Raw genomic sequence first — 23068 nt, 5'->3', positions numbered from 1 at the left:
AGGTGGCGTCAGATAGCCATTTATTACAAGCACAGTGGGCGTGGCTTAATAATATCTTTGCGTCTTAAAGGCACAAAACGTAATAAAAATGTAAACAAATAGGTTACCACTAGCTTATCTGTAAGGACTGTCTTTTATCTTTCTTCAATATAGTGTTCGCATACAATGAAGTGAATTTAAACCATATTTAAATACACAATGATTAAATCTAACCCCACAGACGTTTTCTGAATGTGCTATTTAATCAGTAATGTCTTCAAACAGTATTTCATTCCTTTAAAAAAACTCTTGTTTTAGAAGCTGAAAAGAGAGTGCAGATTGGTTGTTGTTCAACCCAGCCTGCCTGCCAATCTGCAGCTCTGTCCGCTGAGAGAATCTAGGCTGGGAAGGGATTAATCACCGAAACCTTGCCAACAAGCTTTTTCACTTCGTAGATCAATTACATAACCGTGTTATACAATGTATACAGTACATCTCCAGTAAACCGTAAACGGTGATATGGACGAGGAAGTTCGTCAACACGCCAGAGAAAAGCTAATTTCGCTAGTGCATTATCAGGGAGGTGTATTCTCCTTTTGGCCCCGCTGCCACTGTGCTGGCTGCTCATCTTCTTCTTCCTCCTCCTCCTCCTCGTTGTGTTTCTGCAGGGAAATACAAGGCAAGGTCCAGTGAGAGTCTCGACTGGCTGCATAAAGACGCGCCTACTCCTGGTCGCGCACTTCTTAAGAAAGTATACGTGTCCGAGTCTCGTCTGAGCATCCAGAGAGGGTTTCATGTGAAGGATTAAAATCTCAGTTTGAACAAATAATCGTCCAGAGATGGTTCTTCAGAGGATTTTTCGGGCTGTCATTATGGGACCTCCGGGGTCGGGGAAAGGAACAGTGTCTGCGCGCATAACTAAAACTTTTGGACTGAAACACATTTCTAGTGGGGACATTTTGAGAGCCAACATCAACGCCAAAACCGGTAAGATAGTGACGTCCTATAGCTCACACACATACCAAGGCAGATGTGATCTTAACTGAAATCTATGTCGACATGTTTTTAGAAGCCAAGAGCCTGCAACAAGATTATTTCAGGTGTGGTCTGTTTAACAAAAAGAGACCTTAGACATTTTTGTTTTCTGGACGTTATCACTGTTAGAAAAACAACTACACATTTTATTATCGTGCTGAAAACATAAGCAGATTATTATTACACACAAACAAGAACACTACAGGAAGTTATACTGTCGTGTAAAAAATACTCTCATTGAAGTTTGTTTTCTGGACTGCTGTGATAAGAGCACCACTCCTATACCAGTTTGATTTCTTATCTGGCTGACATACCACCGAGGTTGAATGGAATAATCGGTGTTCTTTTTAGCCAAAGTCAGTTGGTTTTCAGGGTTATGGAGCGTGCTGTTTTATGTTTATACTGGAAACACTTGAACTCAACATTACCTACTTCTCAATATCACCTTGGATATAATAAGGAGAGGTGTAAAGATAAGGAAGGCTGCACCTTTGTTCCTTTAGAGGAGGGCCTACAGATGAAGAGTGTTTGACTGCTGTTTGACAGAGGGTCGAAGTAATGCAAGGTTAAAGTGGATAGTTAGGTCTCCCGCAATGACTGTTGTGCATTACAATCAAACTTAAACCTTAAATTATGCACACATGCTCCCCCCTCTGTTATACTTACATAGGCCTACTGTACACATGTAGACATTTTCAAGCTCCACAGTTGAACCAAATGCTTGTATTGTCGACAGCTGAGCAGTCAAAGCAGTTCTTTTTGACTTCCCCAGCTCGAATATGCCCAAACAGTCCATGGATCTGAACCAGTGACCTTAAGATTCCTGAGACCGCCTCTCAAACCTTCTCACAAGACATACTGAACATTAACAATGTCTGTTTGGATGTATAACGCATTACATTGACACTTATCAGTAGCAAAATCCTCCTTAAGTTGCAATTACTAACTTTGCTAAACTGGTAACCATGCAACAACTTTGCTTTCTAGAGAACTTGTTCTGGGTTCAGGGTGCAGGTCCAAAGCATACTGGTGTGCCATCTTCATGTATTACATTTGTTATATCAGAGAAAACAGCAACTCATTTAGTCACATCAACATACTGTAGAATAGCGGTTGTTACTGTAATAATTTATCACATATTGTCATATGTATTTTACTGTCAATTTTACCCTTTTCTTTTTTTCTTATGGTAACATCACAGCAGTATTCAGCACATTCAGGTCATTTCTGCAAGGCTTGTCAGCAAATTCCTTTCTTCAGCTTCCTGCTTTCTTCTTAAAGTGGAAGTGATAGAAAAAAAGAAATTCTCATGCGGATTATCATGTAAAAATTTCCATTAGGTAGCTTTATAGCAGAACAATGTTGTTAAGTTATATATTAAGTTGTATTCAGACCCACAATGCCAAAACTGCACTGATGTATCAAATGGAAACTGGTAAGATTTTTTTGTGCAGTTCTCTGTAATTCAGCATGACATATTATATGTTTGGTTATTTTCCCCCGACAACAGTTCTGTGGTGTTATATAATTATTGGCTACAGGATGTATTTACAATGATGGACCCTTTGCAAAAACTGTCAGGGTGGAAGCGTTGAAGGTGGAAATGGCTGCAAACATACAAACGCTTAGGCTATTTATTTTTTACTGGAGAAAATTGATGTCATTGATGTGTTTGGTAAGCAGGTATAATTCATATTTTATGCTGTGGTTCAAGTAGCCTTTATAAAGTCAAGAGAGTGTTATAGACATTGTTATAAACAGCATCCCCCGTCTCTTTTTCTCTGTGTGTGTGTGTGTGTGTGTGTGTGTGTGTGTGTGTGTGTGTGTGTCAGAACTCGGTCTGTTGATGAAGTCCTGTATTGATCAGGGTCAGCTGGTACCTGATGACGTCATGTGTCGTCTCATCCTGAGTGACCTGAGAGCAATGGGCCAGAACAGCTGGCTGCTTGATGGTAGGGCCACTAACTTCTCCTGGGAAACGATTGTTAGCCAAAAAGTATTATCAGCATTGTTTGTTAAAGATCTTAATACAATTGTAAGATAATTCATGATCTTTTAAATGTATTTCTTATGCTATTAAGTTCAAATCGTGGTATAGTTATTTTAAACATCCTTCCTTCTTTCCTGTACCTTCGTCTGTCCATCCGTCTCTACCAGGTTTCCCTCGTACAGCATTCCAGGCTGAGGCTCTGGATGACGCCTACAGTGTGGATACAGTCATCAACCTCAATGTACCTTTCCACACGATCAAACAGAGACTCACCTCACGCTGGACTCACCTTTCCAGCGGCAGAGTCTACAACATAGATTTCAACCCTCCTAAAGTTCTCGTAAATACATCTCCTCTCACCTATTACTCCTTTCTTGTTTACGTTTCTGTTTTTCAGACATTATCAGTTAGAGCTGGGCAATATATCGATATTATATCGATATCGTGATATGATACTAGATATCGTCTTAGATTTTGGATATCGTAATATGGCATAAGTGTTGTCTTTTCCTGGTTTTAAAGGCTGCATTACAGTAGAGTGATGACATTTTCTTAACACACCAGACTGCTGTAACTGTTGTATTATTTTCCTTTACCCACTTAGTCATTATATCCACATTACTGATTATTATTTATCTAAAATCTCATTGTGTAAATATTTTGTGAAAGCACCAATAGTCAACACTACAATATTGTTGCGGTATCGATATCGAGGTATTTGGTCAAAAATATTGTGATATTTGATTTTCTCTATATCGCTCAGCCCTATTATCAGTACAGAAACAATAGAATTGTTTCATTTTTATGCATGATATTGGAACTCCGGTTTCTGACTGTTTTCCTACATACGTTTTTTGAAGATGTATCTCAGGTAAAATCATTTTTACTGAAGTTATTTTTATCAGCATCATTTTTATGCATGCTGCATCCTGTTTCCATGACTACAGACAGAGCTCTCTGACGCAGGCAAGTACTTTATGTAGAAAACAGTATCTGGCATCGACATTACCAAGTTCTCTTTTGCAGACTTTTTGTCCTTTTACATATTGCTTTTAACCTTCCAACATTATTTTTTACATTTATTAGAACATAACTAATGAAGCTAATATCTCCCTTGATTGGCTCAATTGATTGGTCTATCAGTAAGTATTATATATTATATATACATTTAGCCTATAACATACAGTTAGGTTGACAAAGTTTTTGAGCGCCTGTTTCTGTGAAACTGATGGATGATTCATAGCTAATGCGCCTGTAGTGTACGTGTTCTTTCTGTGGCAGTGATTTGCAGCATGTTTTCTGCTAGATTTCCTGCACAGTCTGGAGGAGTAACACATTCATAGTTAATCATTGGCTTCAGTCTACTCTCCACAGTCCTGTTTGAGAGAGAAGAATGTAAGAGAAACGTGTTACATTCACAAAAAATGGAATAGAACCAATCAGATTAAGGGTTTAAAATGCCAGTATTTCTTCTTTCTTTTAGTTCTTTACCTTCACCTTTGAAAACTAATAGTGAACACAGAGTTAATTTCATCAGTAACATCTTGTGCCAGAGCTCTGACATAAGCTTTCAGAACAACTTGAATTCAGGTGTTGCAAATGTGAATCATTCATTTCATGCAGATCTTTTGGGACAGCACATTCATGATGTTCCCTTGCAACCAAGAAGTGCTCTTTAGGGACTGTGCAAGCTCCCTGAGTAAACTGAAAACACTGTCAAATTCCTGAAACTGTCTATGCATGTTTCATAACAGCATCTCCTGCTGTAATATACAAGAGGGTAGACTGAAACGATGAAGGATTGTAGCTGGTCATAACATGAATGTTCCTCACACCATTTCCATGTGGTGCAGGTTTCTGTTTGGATTGTCTTGAGATAGTAGCAAGATATTTAGACACGCAGACTTTCAATTTTCCTTCTAGTCTAACTCAGTCAGTTCAAAACACCTGCTGCTGAATTTTAGTCATGCTAGCGTCTCCAGAGATGGCAATGTTTGTCTGTTGGTTGGTCGGCCCAACAAATATTGAATGGATTTCCATGAAGTTTTGTGAAGACATTCATGTTCCCCAGATGGTGAAACCTACTGACGTTTCCTCGAGCACTACCAAGTCAAACTCTTTATTTGTCCAATACTTTGATTTATGACCAAACACCTGCAAAACTAATGACATTCCCATCAGCCTCAGTGGTACTTTGTGTTTAGTGTTTATTAGCAAATGTTAGCGTGCTAAATTTAATTCAAATGATGAACATGTCAAACATTACCTGGTAAACATCAGCTCGTAAGCTTGTCACCCATGTGGTGTCAAAAAATGATATAGAAGACAGAAATCCACTTAGAGATGAGATGAAGACCTTTCTCCGTAACATGTCCCAGGTGGAAATAATAGCATTGATGATGGCTGAATTCCATTTAGCTGATTCAGTTTCAGTGTCCCTGTATTGTAAATGCTGGCTCACTGTTACACTGTCCTGACTTAACTTGAATAGAACCGAGTCATCGTTAATGTTATTAGTAACACCTGTGCTTTTCCTACTGTGACAAGTCAAAATGTCTGCTGTAAAACACAGGCCTGTAGTTTTGGTCAACATACTGTAAAAGATATAACGTTGTCATACTTTCTGCTACTGTTTCTGTTTGAGATCATTATTAGGGAAATGATCAATGCGCTATTCTGGCTTATGTTTAAACACTGCATGTATACAATGGCAACATAGAGATGCCATGTCACACAGAGTTGAAATGCAAGAAATGGTGTTATTACTAAGTCTGCCCACATAATGTCTTTCAACATTATTCAGCTTTGCTATTATCAGCATCGTGGCTCCTTTTAGCAAGTGGCTTTTTCTTGAGCAGTGTTTACATTCCAATTCCTGTGCAGTATCTGGGTTTGGGCTGGAAAAATCCTACGGTTATTGACTAGTACAATAGCTGGAAGTTACAGTGCCTCAAGCATTTCTTAAGCAACTCTGTCTCTTCTCACATTTTTTTTGGTAAACATGTATAATATGATAATTGCTATTATTATACAGCAGGAATGACAAAAAAAACCTCCATTTGCAGCTTGCCGAAAACATGCATTTAAAAGTACTATTACAGTATGTTGCAGAGTTGTAGTTTTTAACAAATTAAGTCGGCAACAACGTGTTTATGTGTTTTCTCCAGGGTTTGGATGATGTGACAGGGGAGCCTCTTGTCCAGAGGGACGATGACACACCAGAGACAGTCACACGGAGACTGAAGGCCTATGAAACCCAGACAGAGCCTGTCTTAGAGTATTACAGGTAGTACACATGAATCAAAATACTTCCACCTATGTATATGTAGAGGTGCTTATTACTGTTACGTTACAGTTATTTTGCAGCCCTACAAAGAGACCATGAGGAAAAATGGGCAGATGTTTGACTGCATTACAGCGCAATATCTCACTGAAGTGTACTCCACAGAAATGAACCACCTTAAGTCCTCCCTACACATTCCTCACAGTTGCTCGCATGACAAAAAATTGTGTAAGAGACACATTTCAAAATGACACACTGCTATTAAATGAATATAAAAAACATTTAAAAATATATTATCTTTACCAGTATCAATAAAATCCAAGAAAAAAATCCCCAAAGTACAAATACTAGACTTGTGAGGCTGTGGACCCAGTTTGCAAGTACATGCATCGTAGTTTCTATTTCTGGACTAATTAGGCAGTAAAACATTACTGTGTGTTCCCTCAAACCCCAGGGATGTGTTTAGCTAGCTAGCTAGTTTGTGAAGCGGTTTATCATTTAAAGGAAGTACAAACAAGTACAGACTGGGAATAGAAGTGGACAGAGTGTTCACTTTAGAGGATGAAAAATTACTTTGATAGCTGTTTTAATATGTTTTATTTGCTGTACAGCAAATATATAGCTAGTAGTCACAGTTCTCTGTACATTAAAAAACTGATGAAGTGATGCACATATTTTTCTAATTGCTGTGTCGGAATAGCAGTTTACATAGTAACTGTAAAAAAAAAAAAAAAAAAAGATTTCTGTGTTTCTTTTTCCTTGCAGGAGTAAAGGTGTACTACAGATCTTCTCTGGGACTGAAACCAACAAGATTTGGCCGCACGTCGAGGCTTTCCTTCACAGAAAACTTTCCTCCGTTAAACAGCAAGTTGCATAGAAAGCCTGAACAGAGCAAGAAGGGTTAAAGTTTACCGGCATAAACCACTCCGTAAGACTGCAGATATTGTTGGAAAAACTCCACAGTGTCTCTCAAGTTAGGTTGGGAAACTCTCAGGATGTGTGCATAAAATCCTTAACATTAATCCTTAGCATTTCCACAGATTGTCTCTTTATTTAATAATGTGCCTTTATGAAGCCAGTAGACGTTACTGAATCTAATCTTAAGGTAACGTTTACAAGAAATTGTAAATTTCAAAAAAATTACAAAAGTTACAAAAACGACACTGAAAACAAATGAGAGATTTTTCTGTTTTCTCCGTTAGAAATCCTTTATAACAATTACTAAAGGGAATTGTGCCATGTTCTACAAATGACTGTATATTAACTTTTGCACTCAAGTGCCTTTTGCTGCTTTTGGAATGTAACAGGTAGCTCAGTGAATTTAGTTTGTAAATATGTTTTATGAATATGGACCACAGATTGAATGATTTATGAACCACACTTGAATATTGAATATTTTTAATTAAACATTGTGTAGCAGCTTCTTTTAACCACCTTAAGTCTTAATTGTGTTGCCTCTGAAATCCACATTGTTTTATAGGCAATCCATGTTAAGATTGTAAAAGAAAAAGTTCTCTCAGGTCCAATTCAGTGGCTGGTTCAGATGAGTTTTATTCACTGCACAGTGGAGACAGAAGCTCACAAGAAGCTGTAAGATTCTCTCTGACCAGAATGAGTTTTCTGGTCAGGGTTTTATACAAAAGTTACAGAAAGCAACAGAATAACAAAAGCTGAGAAGGCATTGACTCACAAAACTATCTGAGTAGATTTGCATAGACCCAACACTGTCTGCTCAAACTACTGATAAGCAGTCCTTTGTTTAAACAAGGAATTAACTCCACTGGAGCTGGTTTAGATGGTCCTTAATTTGAATGGACTGTGAACCCGCTGGAGTTTGGCTCCGGCCCTTTAACAAAAGGTCTCACCAACAGTGACCCAAGAACAATGCATTGTTTTAACAAGCTATACAAAAGGCAGACCGACTTCATTAACACATAAGACACTAAAGTTTGTTGTTCAGAGTTAATCAGTGAGTAGGAAAGAGGATATAAAGATAAAATAAGACTAAAACTGTTAGGTAATTCATTTTCTTCTACAATGACCAAGTCTATAAATGTATACTGATATTTCCCATGTGATGTGACTTGACAACTAAAAACTGAATTACAAATGTATAACTTAAAACATTCAAAGCACAGTTTGCACAGGGCTATCATCTTGTTTGAAGATATCACAGTATTTAAGGTTGATCCACAGTTCTGCTTTGCATTTAAATCTGAAGAATGTTTCACCATGTTAATAGCCACATAAATGCTAGCTTGCCTTACAAATGTAGCCTACTGTAGCTTAATTTATGCAGTGAATGTTTCCTGAATTGTACTGTGTGCATTTCTAAAAGCATATCTCCTGTTCGTAGACAACTTACAACTGTGGCATTAAGCCTATTTATTATGAAACTCAATACACTTCTGATTCTAGTTACTGTATGTAGTATATTATTGAACACCAAAAATAAGCCAACTGGATAACTTCCCAGTCATTGTTTTATTTGACTAATTTTGATAGTAACACCCCTGCCCCTAAAACAGACAGTTTTCTAGAACACTCGAAATAATCACGGACAGGTTAAAAAAAAAAAAAAAACAAAGTTAAAAAATTGATGCAGCAGAAATAGTACTCCCTAAACTTGGTATTTCACCTGGATCGGCATGGTTTTGCAGGACGTGGCAGTGCAGGCTTCAGTGAGCTCTTAGACCGTCTCAGCCCGCTCTGAATGCAGAACAAAAATCCTATCTATCATCTGTGTAGATTTTTATTGGACATAAGTTAGTTTTTCTAAATGTATAAATAATATTTGAGAATGTATCAACAGTAAGGCAAAAGTTATTACAATATCTGCAGGAAAGTCTAGTCACAGTTTCAGCCCTGCCACTATCCCTTAGATATTATTTCACAGCATAGCTGCACATTCATTTTTCACTGTCTTGTAAAGCTGCCATACTGGTTCTTTATTGAAACAATGAATAACAGGTTTATGAAAATTAGTAGTACCCCGATAAAAAAAATCCTTAATTTAAATTTAAGGAAATGTATTTAGCCTAGGTATTATCAGAAAAACAAAGAAGTTCTCATACACAATAGCCCCATTAATATTGTGCAATGTTATAACAGCTGTCATTTATATATTTGTTTTAGACTTGGTGAACACTGAGAAATCTGAAAGTAGAATTTTAAATTTTGAAACTGATGTATGAAATTCTTAAAAATGTTATCTGTTTGAAGTTACAATGCGTGACATCTCCTGTAAATCTTGGGGTAAAGGCATAAACTTTATAAAAAGATAAAAGGTCAAAATTAGGTTGCTAATTCAAAAAGTGACGAGACGACCCAATGCAAGCCTACAAGAACGCCAGTCACACACTCGGAATTTGCAGTATGCAAGCCAGCATGCTTTTCTGGCTATTCTGACCCACAATCCTTTGCGTAGCATAAATGAGCATGAGGGTCAAAATTTAAATCGCAATGTTATGAAGGAGTATGTCCCATTTGTATGCAAACTGCATGCATCAGTAAGTACCTTGTAAGGGCAGCTGCAGTACATGCTTAAAATTAAAAAGAAAAAGTATGCAAAAAGGTTTTTCGGGAGTCCCCAGCAGTCCCCATTTTTATTGGTGCCTGGGTTACCCACAATGCAACTCAACTTCATCATGCCAGGTGAGCCCTTTGTATAATTACGGCAGGACTACAAAGAACTGTAGCAGTTGACAACAAGACACAAACATTGAGCATTAGTTTTATATTTGAGTTTTTACAGCGGCAAGAGAAACCAAATCTTACAGTAGCCTAGTGTGAATTGGAAGTATATACTTTTCCTAAAGCTCACGGCTAAGTGACTGAACTTCCTATACTAAGTCTCACAGTCACAAATTTGGTGATAGTCTTTAAATAATTTAGGATGTTGAGACACCATGGACACTGGCCACAGGTTTAGTACAACAGCGTAAGCCATACAATTGTTTTGCATAGTTGATAAGTCACTGTGGACAAAAAAAGGAAATGCATTTAAGACCACTACAGCACATTGTTTTAGCTTCACTGCTTACAATACGTCAGTTTGTGTGTATGGTATTTATTATTCTTCTTATATGTGCACTGCCCAACACCAGCACTGTGCAGAGAATACATAAATCTGTGAAATTACTGATAGTGAAATTACAGGTGCACTGCAGAATCAACGATGCATCACATGGTAGCTTTATGTGATAAACATGTGTATTGTACTTTAATGCATCATATGGTAACTTTGATTTCACAGTCTGCAGTAAAAATCTAACTGATTGTGTTGCTCAGCAGATTTCGTCTTGTTCGATAAAGATTATTATCAATGGGACAGTTAATTGGAAAAATCTGGCAAAAGCTCCCTTGAAAGCTTCGACAACAAAAAGTCAGCAAAAAGAATACAAAAAGTAAAACAAAATGTCATACAAGTCAAAACACAAGCTCATCTAAAGCCTGCTTGTAAAATAAAAATGTACAGAATTTCTGATTCAATTCTGGATGACTGGGAACACAGCAAAAAAAAAAAAAAAAAAAAAAGATGACAAAATCAAAATATGCTATGAGGAAGAATAATAAACGGCAGAGACATATAAAGTGCAGGACACATTCAGATGCAGAGTTCCTTTCTGCACACAAACATACAGCAATAGTGTCTTTGTGGATCACTCAAACCTTTTTTTCCCCCCTCCCCCCCATACCTGTGCTTTTGAGCTCCTTCTCAGCTGTAGTAGATCCCAGAATCGTGAACTTTTAACCAACACACCTCTGACTTCAGTCTGCACAGAAGACTTGGATAAAAGGAAACTTGCAGTTGTGATCTGGTTTTAGATGCTGGATGGCAAGCTGGTAAAGAAAATGTAAGCTAGTTGTACTCTTGCTCATCACTGAACCAGAAAAATAAATATACAAAGCCAATGCAGGCCTACTAAATGCTTTCATTACCATCACCTGTGTGCCATTTGAAATTTGAGGCTTTGATTATGTCAATGCCTGATTAAAAAAATTCATAAGAAGAACATAATTCAGGTGATGACTAACAACCAACCAAACTGGCAAAACTGAGTGTCCTCTTTACACATTACATCACCATGACTCTTGCACCCAGATAACATCAGGATATGGAAAAATCACATTTACACCAAGATTGTCTCAAATATCCTCATAAAATTGTGCTGACTTTGTCCCTCTATAAACGCCTTTCTGCATCAAAATCTGAGTGCTTTGTCATGTTATATATGCTGAGTTGTTATATTGTCTCACATTCCAAAAAGCATGCACTGTTGTCTTAAGCTCATTATTCGTCTATGTTAAGCCTGACTATTGTTCTGAAAGGCTGAATTATTTATGTCCACAAAGGACAGAGGAGGACAATATGAGCAAATGCAGCCAAGTGAAGAACAACTATTACTGTCATCTTCTGTTTTATATGGACTGGAAATTGAATTGATTAAATGTCAAAGATGCATGTAAATGGTAGATGTAAAAGAGGTAGTCTGATTACTTACGCAAATTACAGTAATTGCCTCTTTAAGCCTCCCCAGACAACACTCGGAATACTTTTTTTTAGGACAGGCCGTCTTTCAAGAAATGCATAAATTACAATAAACTCTCCCACTCCTGAAGTTGTAACATGCTCTGACCTTATGTGTTAAGTGTTCAAAGATAACCAAACATCAACTCTTATTATACTTTGAGCAACAAAAGAGGCAGCTCGTTATGGCTTTTCCAGCACAACAAGGAATGGCAACAATCAGGTAATGACACAATAATGTATGACAAAAGCCAAGTAAAATTTGAAACATTTGCACCAAAAGCTTCCATCTTGAAGCATCCCTGTTGTCCGCTCATTTTAGACAACACTGAGCCAGCTAACTGACTAGCCACCCACACATATTGCATTATTTATCCTCTCCTGATAATGAGCCTGTGACCTGTGCATTGTGTGCAACCCCATACTGTGTAACTGTGTAAATGCATATCAGCTCTGAGTCTAAAAGCTGCAAAAGCCAAGGCCTGTAGGGTGAATCTGACCCAAGACCTTTTAAACCAACCTTTTTTGCTTTCAGACTGTAATTTAATTCTAGCCCGACGAGTTAAATTCTGGAGAAAACACAAATCCAAGTAACCACAACTGAGGCACTCATTCTCTATATTCTTTTCCAGATTCACACATTACGCCATTAAACACACACAATAACTGCTCTTTACTCATTAGCATACAGCTAGCAGACTAACTTTTAGTAAACCAATGAAAAAATAATAAGATGTGAGGCCATTTATGTTATTACAAAATATAAAAAGGTATGACAAGTGACAAGAGTTAAGTCTTCCATACATAACACCACGGCCTCACCTTCAGGTAACTGTATCATATGAAAATTATTCAATAGATCACATCTACTGATCAACCACATTCTCTCTATTTTACAGTAGTTACTGTACACTAGCACATGATCAGGTAGTTTTAAATGTTACTTTAAGATACTTTGCATTACTAAATGTCAAGCACAATATAACAGACCATCTAGTCTAGTTGGCTGTTTCTATGAAATGTTCACCATTAACCAGAACCTAATACCACAGAGGATACAAAGCCATTGATTTGTCAGCCATGCTTCTCATGATTCATTTTAAGCAGCTATAACAATTACTCCGCAGATGTCTTCTGACCTGAGTCCTACTTTAGGCATTAGATTTGGTACCTAACTGCCCAAAGACTTTATTGGTTTAGTATTCTTTGTGTTGTCTGGATTTAATTTTGTCAGTTTGTTTTGCTTCCATTGTAAGGATGTTTCACTTTTTTTTTAGGAGAAATAAAAAGGAACACCAGCTTGAAGGATATTGTGAAACCAGGGTTATGGCATTTAGCTGACAAGAGACACTGCAGGGACCAACTCACCAGAGGCCAACACTGAGAAATGTTTGCCTTAAAAAACATTATTTTCCTGCAGCGTAAAAGACTCATCATGTCTCCTTTTGTTCCTGCTCTGCACTGGTGTTATTCAGCCTAGCCTGCTGTGTGAACAGGGCTTACAACTCAGGTTGTTCCTAAATGGGGAGGAGATGGAGGAAAAGCAGGGGTCAATCCTACAATCCCTAAGAAGTCTCCATCATGCGTATATCGTCCGTTTCTGTGGCGTCGTTCTTTGTCCACCTCACTGTGCTTGTCCACAGTCCAGCCTCCAAACAATGTTTCATAGGATACTCTGCCACCTAGTGGAAGGAGAGGAAGACAAGAGGCTCCAATGACAATCAAAAAACAGGTGAGGATTGTCGTGCACAAATTGAAATCAAGAATAGGATTAAATGGCGCAGGAGAGAGACTGTGGGATTAACCTACTGTTGCTTAGTTAGAGGATTATAATGGTTATGTGACTGCACCCAGCCTCTTTAACATCTCATGTCCTAATCTGAGCTGAAACTAGAAAGTTGATTGTGAATTCACAAATTCACCTCAAACGTGTGCTTTTATTTAGCAGTAGCTCAGTCAGTAGGGAGTTGGGTTGGGAACCGGAGGGTTGTTGGTTCAAGTCCCCATATGGACCAAAGTATAGTGGTGGACTGGTAACTGGAGAGGTGCCAATTCACCTCCTGGGCACTGCCAAGGTGCTCTTTAGCAAGGCACCGAACCCCCCCCCACTGCTCGTTGCGCCTTTCCATGGGCAGCTCCCTCACTCTGACATCTCTCCATTAGTGCATGTATAGGTACTGAGCATGTGTGTGTAATTCAGGATTGTGTGTAATAACAACAGAGTGAAAACACTGTAATTTCCCCTTGCGGGATTAATAAAGTATACATTATTATTATTAAAGAACAACTTCTCGTGTACGTATTTTCCTCCAATCACTCTTTAGACACTAACTGAGTTAAAACTGAGGCAAAGAGAAATGCTAAGAGAAAAAAAAAAACAGCACAAAGGAGGATCTGGGTTGCCATCTTTTCTCTCTGGGAGAAGGAGAGGATGGTTTTTTTTTCCCTGTGTAGATGTTTGGCAGCTAGTCAAGCTGTGGGGCCAACAGAGGGGAGGCCTCACTCCCTCTCACTTACAAAAGGCTTTCAATTACAAAGACCAAGTTAGTAGAAAAGAGTGACACATTTGTAATTCCTCTTTTCCTTTAAGATGGCAGAGATGGTAAATCTTCACTGATGTATCTAGAAAAAAATAATAATAAAAAATAATGCTGCAAAATAAACCTGAGCTGCTGACACGATGATTAGGTGGAAGAGACTGATGGCAGAGGTGAGGATATTATCTATTGTTTGGATTTGGAAAAGTAATGCAAACATGCATCATTAATAAATAGTCAATGAATTTATTTAACCATGTAATAAAAGAAGTTATTACATTCATTTATTTATTTATTATGTATGTTAAAGCCATAGTGCGTAATATCTGTTGTCCCCATGGGGAATTCTGAGTAATGAAAACAACACTGGCGAGGAATCCACATGATGCAAGCCTTCGGTCATTGCACCCCCACCCCTCCTCCACACAGTTGCTAAAACACGGAGGATTAAAAAAGCATGATGGACTCTTCAGAAGAGCTAATTATGTTGTAATTTGGATGTTCTGTCTGGAACGCTGCTGTTGTCCTTTCTCAGCGGTGACGTAAAATGCATCATTTGTGCTGCTGCGTGCAGATGTCACCGGACGACACCATTTTGTAAACATAGCCATACTGAGAGAAACACAGAGTGTTTTGTGGAGCTAATAGGCTTAATTGGCTTTGTCTCAACTCATTTGGCAATGGCTTGAATGTAACGGATGGTCATTCATATAAAATAGTTGCGCACTATAGCTTTAATCCCCCAGAGACTTTCTCCAGCTCCATTTAAACCTATTTTTGATTTGTGTACAACAGACTTAATACCTACACGTAGAGCAGGCCCTAGAAATCTAAGCTTATTTAACTCAAATGATTAACGATTTACCTCAGGTGACATTTTGACTTGATTTGCTTTGCTAGTGATGTAATCTTTTTTGAGACTCAAGGTTTTTTTTAGTACGGAAAAAAAGAGACAATATCCACTGTGGTGGAAATCATGATGCCTGACAAATTAGAGTTATTGTCCATTCCCTTTTGCACTACTGCTAGATTACCAAGTTTTAGCTTGAGGCATCACACTACCAGCAAGCACATTTGAGTCAGGGAAAACTAAAAGTGAGGATGTACTATCAAGTTTCTACTGTATGGCAGAAGTTGGAGTTTCAAATTAAGGAAGACAACAAAAAGGCTGTCTCACTGATAACATCAGCAGCATGAAGAAATCCAACTTTTGGCAGCGCAAGTGTCCAGAAGTGTTAACTTGTTTTTTACTCCAGGTTTTCCTAATTGCCACGGATCCTTACCTGTCACCATTTACAAAATAGCTATTTTCTTTTTTCTTTTTACAATATCACTAAGAAATAGAACATGAGTGCTGATGCTCCAGCATCGAACTGAAGATGAACCTTAGGAGTTCTACATAATCACAGGTAGGGATGTAACGATACACTCAACTCACGATTCGATTCACGATTTTAAGTTCACGATACGATATTCTCACAATTATTATTTTTTTAACAGAATGAAATGACTGAAAAATATTCCTTTTATTTGTATAAACTGTGCAAAACAGCAGATGTGTCCTATTAAAAGTGCAAGTGCAAATGAAATAGTATTTTATCTTAAATAACAAAATTAATAAAAAATTAAAGATGAAAGAAAAGCTTGTTTATTGCTAAGGCCAAATGGTTACATTTAAATGAGTTATTTAAAATGTAATTACAATAACTTAGAACAACTTTTTTCACCAGTCATTTGCTGTTAAACGACAAAAAGAAGTAACACTAGATGGCAGAAGGGTATTTCACAACAACTATGAACGCAACACAGGCTTACGGAGCCGTACTCAAATGCAACACCAAGTCCCTTCTGTTGTTTACAGTGCAGTGTTCATGCTGTCTCAACCTGCAGTCAGTCTTTAGCTGCAGATTGTTGTACGTTCCAGTGTTGGAATCCTTTCCAGTGAAATACATTCACACTTTACACTGTTTAGCGGTCAACATTGTAACCGTGTTTAAGCCAGCTAACGTTACTAGCTAATGGTAGGCTAACGTTACCTGCTGTGTGTTAGCTAGTGTCACGCCCTAGGCTGTTTAAAAATTGCATCGCGATACATTTTTTTTTAATCTCAACCGGTTGTAAACTTTACACATTTAAATTGATTTTTTAACCGATTCATGATGCATCGTTACATCCCTAATCACAGGACTAACATACAATAGCTCAATGGTGCAACCCTACAGCTGTGTGAGGTAACTGCAACAACCTATGAAAAAGAGAGAACTTACTGGAGGTAAAGAGTCCAGGGCTTCTTTGGGGTCGAGTGTGCAGTTTGTGCTAGTTTTCTGTTGATCGACGGTGTTGGGTGTATCGCCTCTAGACTTGAATGCGTTTTCTTTCACTCTGTCTTTAAAGGCCTCAAGCTCTGTATAGAAGACTTCTAAGTAGACATCTTGTCCCTCCTACACAGCAACCAAGGCAACAATATTAGGCAAAATATGTCACAAAACATAGCTTAAAGGAAACATTTTTCTGAGGGGGAATTTGTTTTTTAAATTTGAATCAGGCATAGAGCCTTGCCATATATATATATGCTCCTGCATACAACAGAATTAAAGCCACAGATAGGTACAAAGGAAGGTGCAGTGCATTCACACACAGTATTAATCAGATGCTTGCGTCTTACTTTGGCTTTGTGGAAGAACTGTCTAAAGCAGCCTCGAGGATCCTGCTGAGAGTTCGACGCCATCTCCAGGATGAACTGCATCACTACAGCTTGGTGCGCCACCTGCTCCATCAGTGCTTCTTTCTGCAGGACACAAAACCAAACACTGGTTTTGTGTGTCTCAATAAGCCATCTGTTTAACCTCTGCAACTGTCCACGAACCATAAACACTTTTTTCTCAACACACTATTTTAAAGTCATGTTTCATCACTTATGCTTTAAAATGATTGAATTCTAATACTAAGCACCGATGCAGTATGTGCTGTTGCATATGGTGTGTTTACAGCTACGTAGGAGTGTAAAATCACTGGATCATCAGTGTGCATGTAATCAGTGGCAAAGCACCTCACTTAAAAAAGTAATTCTACAGAGAGGTTAGCGCTGACTTACCTTGCACAGCAGCTGGACTCTCGCGATATCAGGCGATCACCCGAGAATCGCGGGACTACATATCACACACAAATCTTATTGAATCATCTTGTCAGGCTTCAAGTAATGCGTTTTTGTCTGAACTACCAGCTTACCGAACCAATCAACGTCCGGTGAGGAGCTAATGGCAGCTACGGGCGTAGTTTAGGTGTGTGCGACGGCCGCGACTGTAGACAGATGGTTCATCCAATCACCTGCCAAGCACCTGCCCTTTTCCAAACAGTTTCCAATGATGGCTTCTCAGATGGTTCTGTGTTAACGAACCATCTGGCTCATTAGGTTAAGCGCTGACGGCACAGTGGTAAATTCTGTACTTCCAACACCTTTATATTGTGTGGCACTGCGTAAAATTAGGACCCACTAACAAAGCAGGTAAGGCCATTTCTTTATTAGGAAGTGTAATACTGTGGTTGGCACTGAGGGAGTTTATGCTAAAACGACCCAACAACTGTATTTTCAATGTCAGAGTGAACATGTTCAGGCACGTGGTTCCACGTTTACACTACTTTTCTAGTTTGACAAGCTAAGAGGAACTACACTGGCCGTGTTCATCATCATAAAGCAATATGCCGCCCACTGTAATTAGATACCTCGTATGTGTTTTCTTTGTTTTTTGACAGAAACGTAGTTATCTGCCACAGAGGCATTAAGTATATCAGGTTGTGACTATACAGACTATAGGTTTTATTGTTGAGGTATTGTTGAAAATAAAAGGATGAAATAACACCGGCCTGATCCTTTCAGTACATTACCCCTTCTTGCTGTAGTCTCATGCACCACAGAATTAAGTAGTTGGCTGTTTCCTCACAGATGAGCTGAGGCGTGTCTGCGAGGAACCGCTGACTGTCGTCCCATCTCCGCAACATACCTGACAAACAGATAAAAAGCATATAGGCTATTGTTTTCAGAAGACATAAAAAAAGGACCATATGGGTGATTTTGCATGTTAAACTATTGTCAAAGAAAACTCTGTTACTTGCTACTGTTTTGCTACCATGTTAATAAAATAGAGGTCAGAAATATTTACAGCAAACGAGTATGAGAGTTTTGTACATAGTAGAATTACATTTTTTAACATTTTATCTATAATTGGAACACCTTATGAGAAGTGAGTAATTGGTGCCTGCTTTCTCATGGTGACATTTTAAACTATTTCCAAAAAGAAAGAATTTTGCATGTTTATTGAAATATGCAGATAAGCAAGAGCAAAAGATGGTGCATGTGTTTACATGGTTGCAGTGGTTTAAATGTAGAGCGATTGTGGAGCCCACTGATGTATTTTGCATGTTTATTAAATAGGGCTGGGTACTGAATTCAATACTTTTTAAAGCACTGACCGAATTTCCTCTTTAGTATCGAGTATCGAAAAATGCCTTGTCATTCAATACCCAATTTCAATACCTAAGGAGTAAATCTGATCAGCGTCAGTGAGCCAATAAGCATGCAGCATGCTTCTACCAAGATCTAATAATGTTTTTTGATTGGCTGTCTAACATAGCACGTCGTAGAGACACGCATGAAAAACTCTGCATTACACATAGACAGGGCTGACGTAGTAGGAGCTGAAAAATAAATAAAAAGATTTGTGCAATAATGCGTAATGTTGTAATTCCTTTTTGTTAAAATGGATTTTATGAAATTGGAATCGGAAAAAGTATCGTTCAGGAACCAGTATCAAAGTCTTGGTATCGAACATTTTTGAACAATACCAGCCCTATTATTAAAATATACAGAGTTAAGTTTCCTCTCTGTGTGTAATCACAGACACACCTCCAACACAGCTGTGGATCATCATGATTTGTATTTAAGCACTATGTCACTTTACTACTACGTGTCTTGAGAAAGGTCCTTGTGACCAAAACGTCGACATGGACCAAATAAACCAATGCAGAGGTGACAAGTGTGTGTGGGAATTTTCTGTCTTTTTGGAAATGGGAGAATTAATTCCCTGCAACACAAAGTGGTGTGCGTGTTGCTTTCTACTCAACATTTTAAACTATACAGCACTTCTGCTTCCACACTAAGAAAGCCTGTATTTTACATCCGTTCGGATAATTTCCCAAAGCATCCTGTATGTCTTCAGACAGATTTCCTTTCTGCCAGTACAGACACTTGATGCTTTTATTGAACATTTCACAATAAAAAATAATCTATAGTTTAAAAAAAAAGTTTAGATAGCTGGTATGGTAAAAGTTGAAAGTACAGACTGTGACATGGACTCACATGCAGTACAAACTGCCTTGCTGGCTAGAGGCACAAACATTTACATACAAAGTAAGGATAATTTAGATAAAACACCAACTGCGACTGGAGTTTGCTGTAAAACAGTAGGTGACTTGCCTTCTTCTCCCACAGTCGGGTGTAACGTGTTAAAATTCCTACATCAAATTTAATCATTCAGGTATGCACATGAAAACTAAATGTGATCTCTTCCAGTAAAGCTGGAGAAGAAATCCTGCCTAAACCTGCAACAATCTTCAAGCAAAAAGTGGAATAGCTCAGAATCAGAATCATATTTATTACCAAAAAAGTAAGTTTTCACTTGCAAGGAATTTGCCTTTGTGTATTTGGTGCATACAATAAACATATGAAAAGGGTATAACAATAAGGCAAAGTACTGCTACAGTCAAGAACATAAATACAGAATAGATATATTACAAATCAGGGGATGTTCACAGTATGTATATGTGCAATGGCCAGGGGTAACAGTTCAGGATATACGTTAATGTAACGTGTAGTGAATGAGGGTGTGGGGTTAAGAGACTGTCAGTGGGGGTCCCAGGCCTTGTTGACGAGGCCCACTGCAGTTGGGAAGAAACTGTTCTTGTGACCCATGAGGTTTTGGTCCTGGCGGACCGCAGCCTCCTGCCAGAGGGGAGTGTTTTCAAAAAGGTTAGTTAGGGTCCACCCTTACCCTAGCTACATGATGACATGAGTTTATTTAACTAAAAACATACCAGACCCAAACCTTTTTTACCATTAGTCTGAGGAAGACCATACTTATAAGAAACTTCAGATTTGGCATCTCACTTACCAAAATACCTGAGCTCTTGGTCGTACTTTTGGAGAAATGTCTTGCACTTGTCCTGATCCATTTCTACAGGTTGGTTATGGACATTGATGATACTCTGGAATAAAGAGAAGATGACTAACTGTTGATAATGTTATTAAATGGTTAGTAGACCGTAGGTACACACAGTCAAATAAGAGTAAGAAAATGTTAATAGACAATCAACGCAATATCATTATCATTATTACAATATTTGGCGAGTCCAATGGCCAAGTCCGAGTCCAAATACCAAGAACTCCAAGACAAGTCCAAGACAATAGAAAAATGTCTTGAGTCCACTCAAGTACTACAGCCCTGAAAAAAGCCAAACTGTTTGCTTACCTTATCAAAAACGTCCCAACTCCCAACAGCTCTGAGCACAGGGCTGCGGCTGGGTTCCTGACATCCCAGCATGCTCTCCTTGCGGCGCCACTCCTCCTCAGTGTGCGTGAGTTCAGTGGGGCAGGCCAGAGTCCGAGCACGTTCCTGTTCCAGGGACTCGGAGCTGTGGACGCCTAGAGAGCATAGCTGATCCTGGGCCTCAGCCAGTCTCCAGCTGGAGACGATAGAGGCCTTTAAACAGCGCTGCTGGCTCTGGCACAGTGACGCCATGGCACAATCACAAAGGTGCGATGACGGTGACTGCTGTAAAGTAAATGAAAGAAAAAGAGATCAGGACTACGAGAGAAACTGTCAGAGACTCATACACATTGTGCTTTAGAGCAGGCAACTAATATTTCTTGTCTACCTACAACAGTGTTTGGTACACCTCAAAACTACTACTACTACTTTCTGTTTCTTTACCAACCAAACCAGAGGTAAATTAGCTAACCTTAGATTTCCACCATGCCCAGATGGTAAATGCACTTTGTTGTTTTAATCTAAACTGATGGAGAGTTAGCACTGACCTGCCTGAGAACCCGAGGATGCTCTCTTTTGCAATGAAGACAAAGGGTATAAGCTTTATAAATAGAATAGAGAAAATATGCACATCTAACACAAAAGCTAATCAAAACATTTTCACACAAATGGGGGTCAAATTGACAACATCCTCCTGATAATCTTATCTCTGGGGGGGTTGATCTGAAGTTTTAATTATCATACATTTTTTTCCTCCTAAAGTTTTGTATACAGTATATAGTCAGAGAATGAGGAGTGAACAGCTGACACCTACAAACTTCCCACTCTGAATCACACCAGAGCCATGCTGTATTTAGTACAGGGAGGGGCAGGAGGGCTAAAAATAAAGCCTCGTTTCCATTTATCATGGCTAACAAAACAGCCAAACGCCTTTTTTAGTCAACAACAGACACCGCATACAGCTGTCAGTGTCTGAGAATACAGAGGACCTGGGAGAATAGTGAAAGTAAGCTGCTGCTCTGCTTGTTGTGGCTTCTAATCTCACCATCCCACACATGGATGATCTCCCTCTGGTGCTGATTTTAGCCATGTCCTGACAGGATAATGATACAGATCTGTTTTCTGTATAACCACGCTTTAAGTGGATATACGTTAGCTAGCTTAATTGCGCGACTCTGTGTTTGCATGAGGTCAGCATTCATTCACTTCAGCATGCAGACTGGACACACTGGTGTTGTGCACCATGCGGGTTATTGGCTAAATATGATAGCTAGCTGATAATGTAATGACAGAACATGTAGAAAACAGGTCAACGGAATACATTACTATTGGAAAAACAGATACGAGCCTGTACGTTGCTAACGTTAACTGCTCGAAGTTGGGATGAACTCACTTCACTTATCCCCAACCAGCTTTAGCTAGTTAGCATTCTTTTAATACCGTTAAGTTACCTCTGCGATGTATCTTCCGCCAACAACCCGGCCGCTAGCATGATCGAATTACCTGCTGGTGAGGATAAACACCACTAAAGCCATTGGCTGCTGAAGCTGGGTAAATGCTCGACTCTTCATCGTGGTACATTGAAGCCCCGTTACCCAGCCACTCCATCGCTGCTACGCAACTAGCTGGCTCTCTTTGCTGTGGGTTCCGCTAGCTAAAGCTAGCTGTGCTGGAAGAACCACAAACAGTATTTCTCTCTGTGGTCAGCTGCTTGCCAGAGATATGTATGATCTAAATCTCGGTCTGAAAAGTCAGCAAAGCCGACTGGGGAATATGACGCAGCAAGTCGTGGAGTTCAGCTCCTGTAAATAAGGTTAGCTACAGACAACAACAGTCACTGGCCGTCGTCTTCTTTTAGTGCGGTCAACAACCAGCGTATTAGGTGCATTACCGCCACCTTCTGTTTCGGACCGTGGATCGGCTGCGACTTTGAGGTGAAACGTTTTTCAGATAGCACTCTGGTTTGTTTTTTACTTATTTGATACTTTATTGCTTTGACTAATTTTATGAGGCTGTAAAAATAAATTAATTAATAAAAAGCTCGACGGATGCTCTATATATGTGATTGGTGTTGACAGTAGCCTGCTTTTTACGCAGCATAGGCTACCTTTTCCAAAATCCCCAAAAGGTCTATTTGGATTTATGTTAATTGGGTTTCATAGGTCTATCTCA

At 38.8% G+C, this 23068-nt stretch overlaps 2 protein-coding genes across 5 annotated transcripts; one reads left to right on the top strand and one right to left on the bottom strand.

Annotated features, from left to right (window-relative positions):
• The first annotated feature begins 390 nt into the window (after positions 1-390).
• ak3 (adenylate kinase 3) lies at positions 391-8029 on the top strand. Its single transcript, XM_031277826.2, has 5 exons — positions 391-966; positions 2847-2966; positions 3172-3344; positions 6172-6290; positions 7053-8029. The coding sequence occupies exons 1-5, from the start codon at positions 819-821 to the stop codon at positions 7162-7164; spliced, it is 672 nt and encodes a 223-aa protein (XP_031133686.1). The 5' UTR covers positions 391-818; the 3' UTR covers positions 7165-8029.
• A 1979-nt stretch (positions 8030-10008) lies between these two features.
• cdc37l1 (cell division cycle 37-like 1) lies at positions 10009-22768 on the bottom strand. 4 transcript variants are annotated; one of them, XR_004896288.1, is made up of 8 exons: positions 22400-22767; positions 20879-21181; positions 20522-20615; positions 18240-18355; positions 17020-17142; positions 16622-16795; positions 10892-13499; positions 10009-10587 (listed from the first exon to the last, which is right to left on the bottom strand). XR_004896288.1 is itself a non-coding variant. In XM_031277822.2 (8 exons), exons 1-7 carry the CDS (start codon positions 22502-22504, stop codon positions 14502-14504), a joined length of 954 nt encoding a protein of 317 aa, XP_031133682.1. In that variant the 5' UTR covers positions 22505-22768; the 3' UTR covers positions 13381-13499; positions 14482-14501. The 4 variants fall into 4 exon arrangements, 3 of the variants coding, with proteins under 3 accessions (XP_031133681.1, XP_031133684.1, XP_031133682.1); XM_031277822.2 differs by lacking the exon at positions 10009-10587 and adding an exon at positions 14482-14540 and having other exon boundaries at positions 13381-13499; positions 22400-22768; XM_031277821.2 differs by having other exon boundaries at positions 10009-13499.
• Positions 22769-23068: the final 300 nt, after the last annotated feature.

Source organism: Sander lucioperca, chromosome 1 (assembly GCF_008315115.2).
Source record: "Sander lucioperca isolate FBNREF2018 chromosome 1, SLUC_FBN_1.2, whole genome shotgun sequence".
NCBI lineage: Eukaryota > Metazoa > Chordata > Actinopteri > Perciformes > Percidae > Sander > Sander lucioperca.
The sequence above is the reverse complement of the archived record's forward strand: the minus strand, read 5'-3'. Positions and strand labels throughout refer to the sequence as shown.

Bases quoted from the DNA above. Each gene is read 5' to 3' on its own strand.
- cdc37l1 (XM_031277821.2), bottom strand. From the start codon at position 22,504: ATGGAGTGGCTGGGTAACGGGGCTTCAATGTACCACGATGAAGAGTCG. The intron at 21,182-22,399 runs GTAATTCGATCA...TTTACTTTACAG, and splicing joins GTGTTTATCCTCACCAGCAG to CAGTCACCGTCATCGCACCT. The intron at 16,796-17,019 runs GTAAGACGCAAG...GTTGCTGTGTAG, and splicing joins AGTTCTTCCACAAAGCCAAA to GAGGGACAAGATGTCTACTT.
- ak3 (XM_031277826.2), top strand. From the start codon at position 819: ATGGTTCTTCAGAGGATTTTTCGGGCTGTCATTATGGGACCTCCGGGG. The intron at 2,967-3,171 runs GTAGGGCCACTA...CGTCTCTACCAG, and splicing joins GAACAGCTGGCTGCTTGATG to GTTTCCCTCGTACAGCATTC. The intron at 6,291-7,052 runs GTAGTACACATG...TTTTCCTTGCAG, and splicing joins CCTGTCTTAGAGTATTACAG to GAGTAAAGGTGTACTACAGA.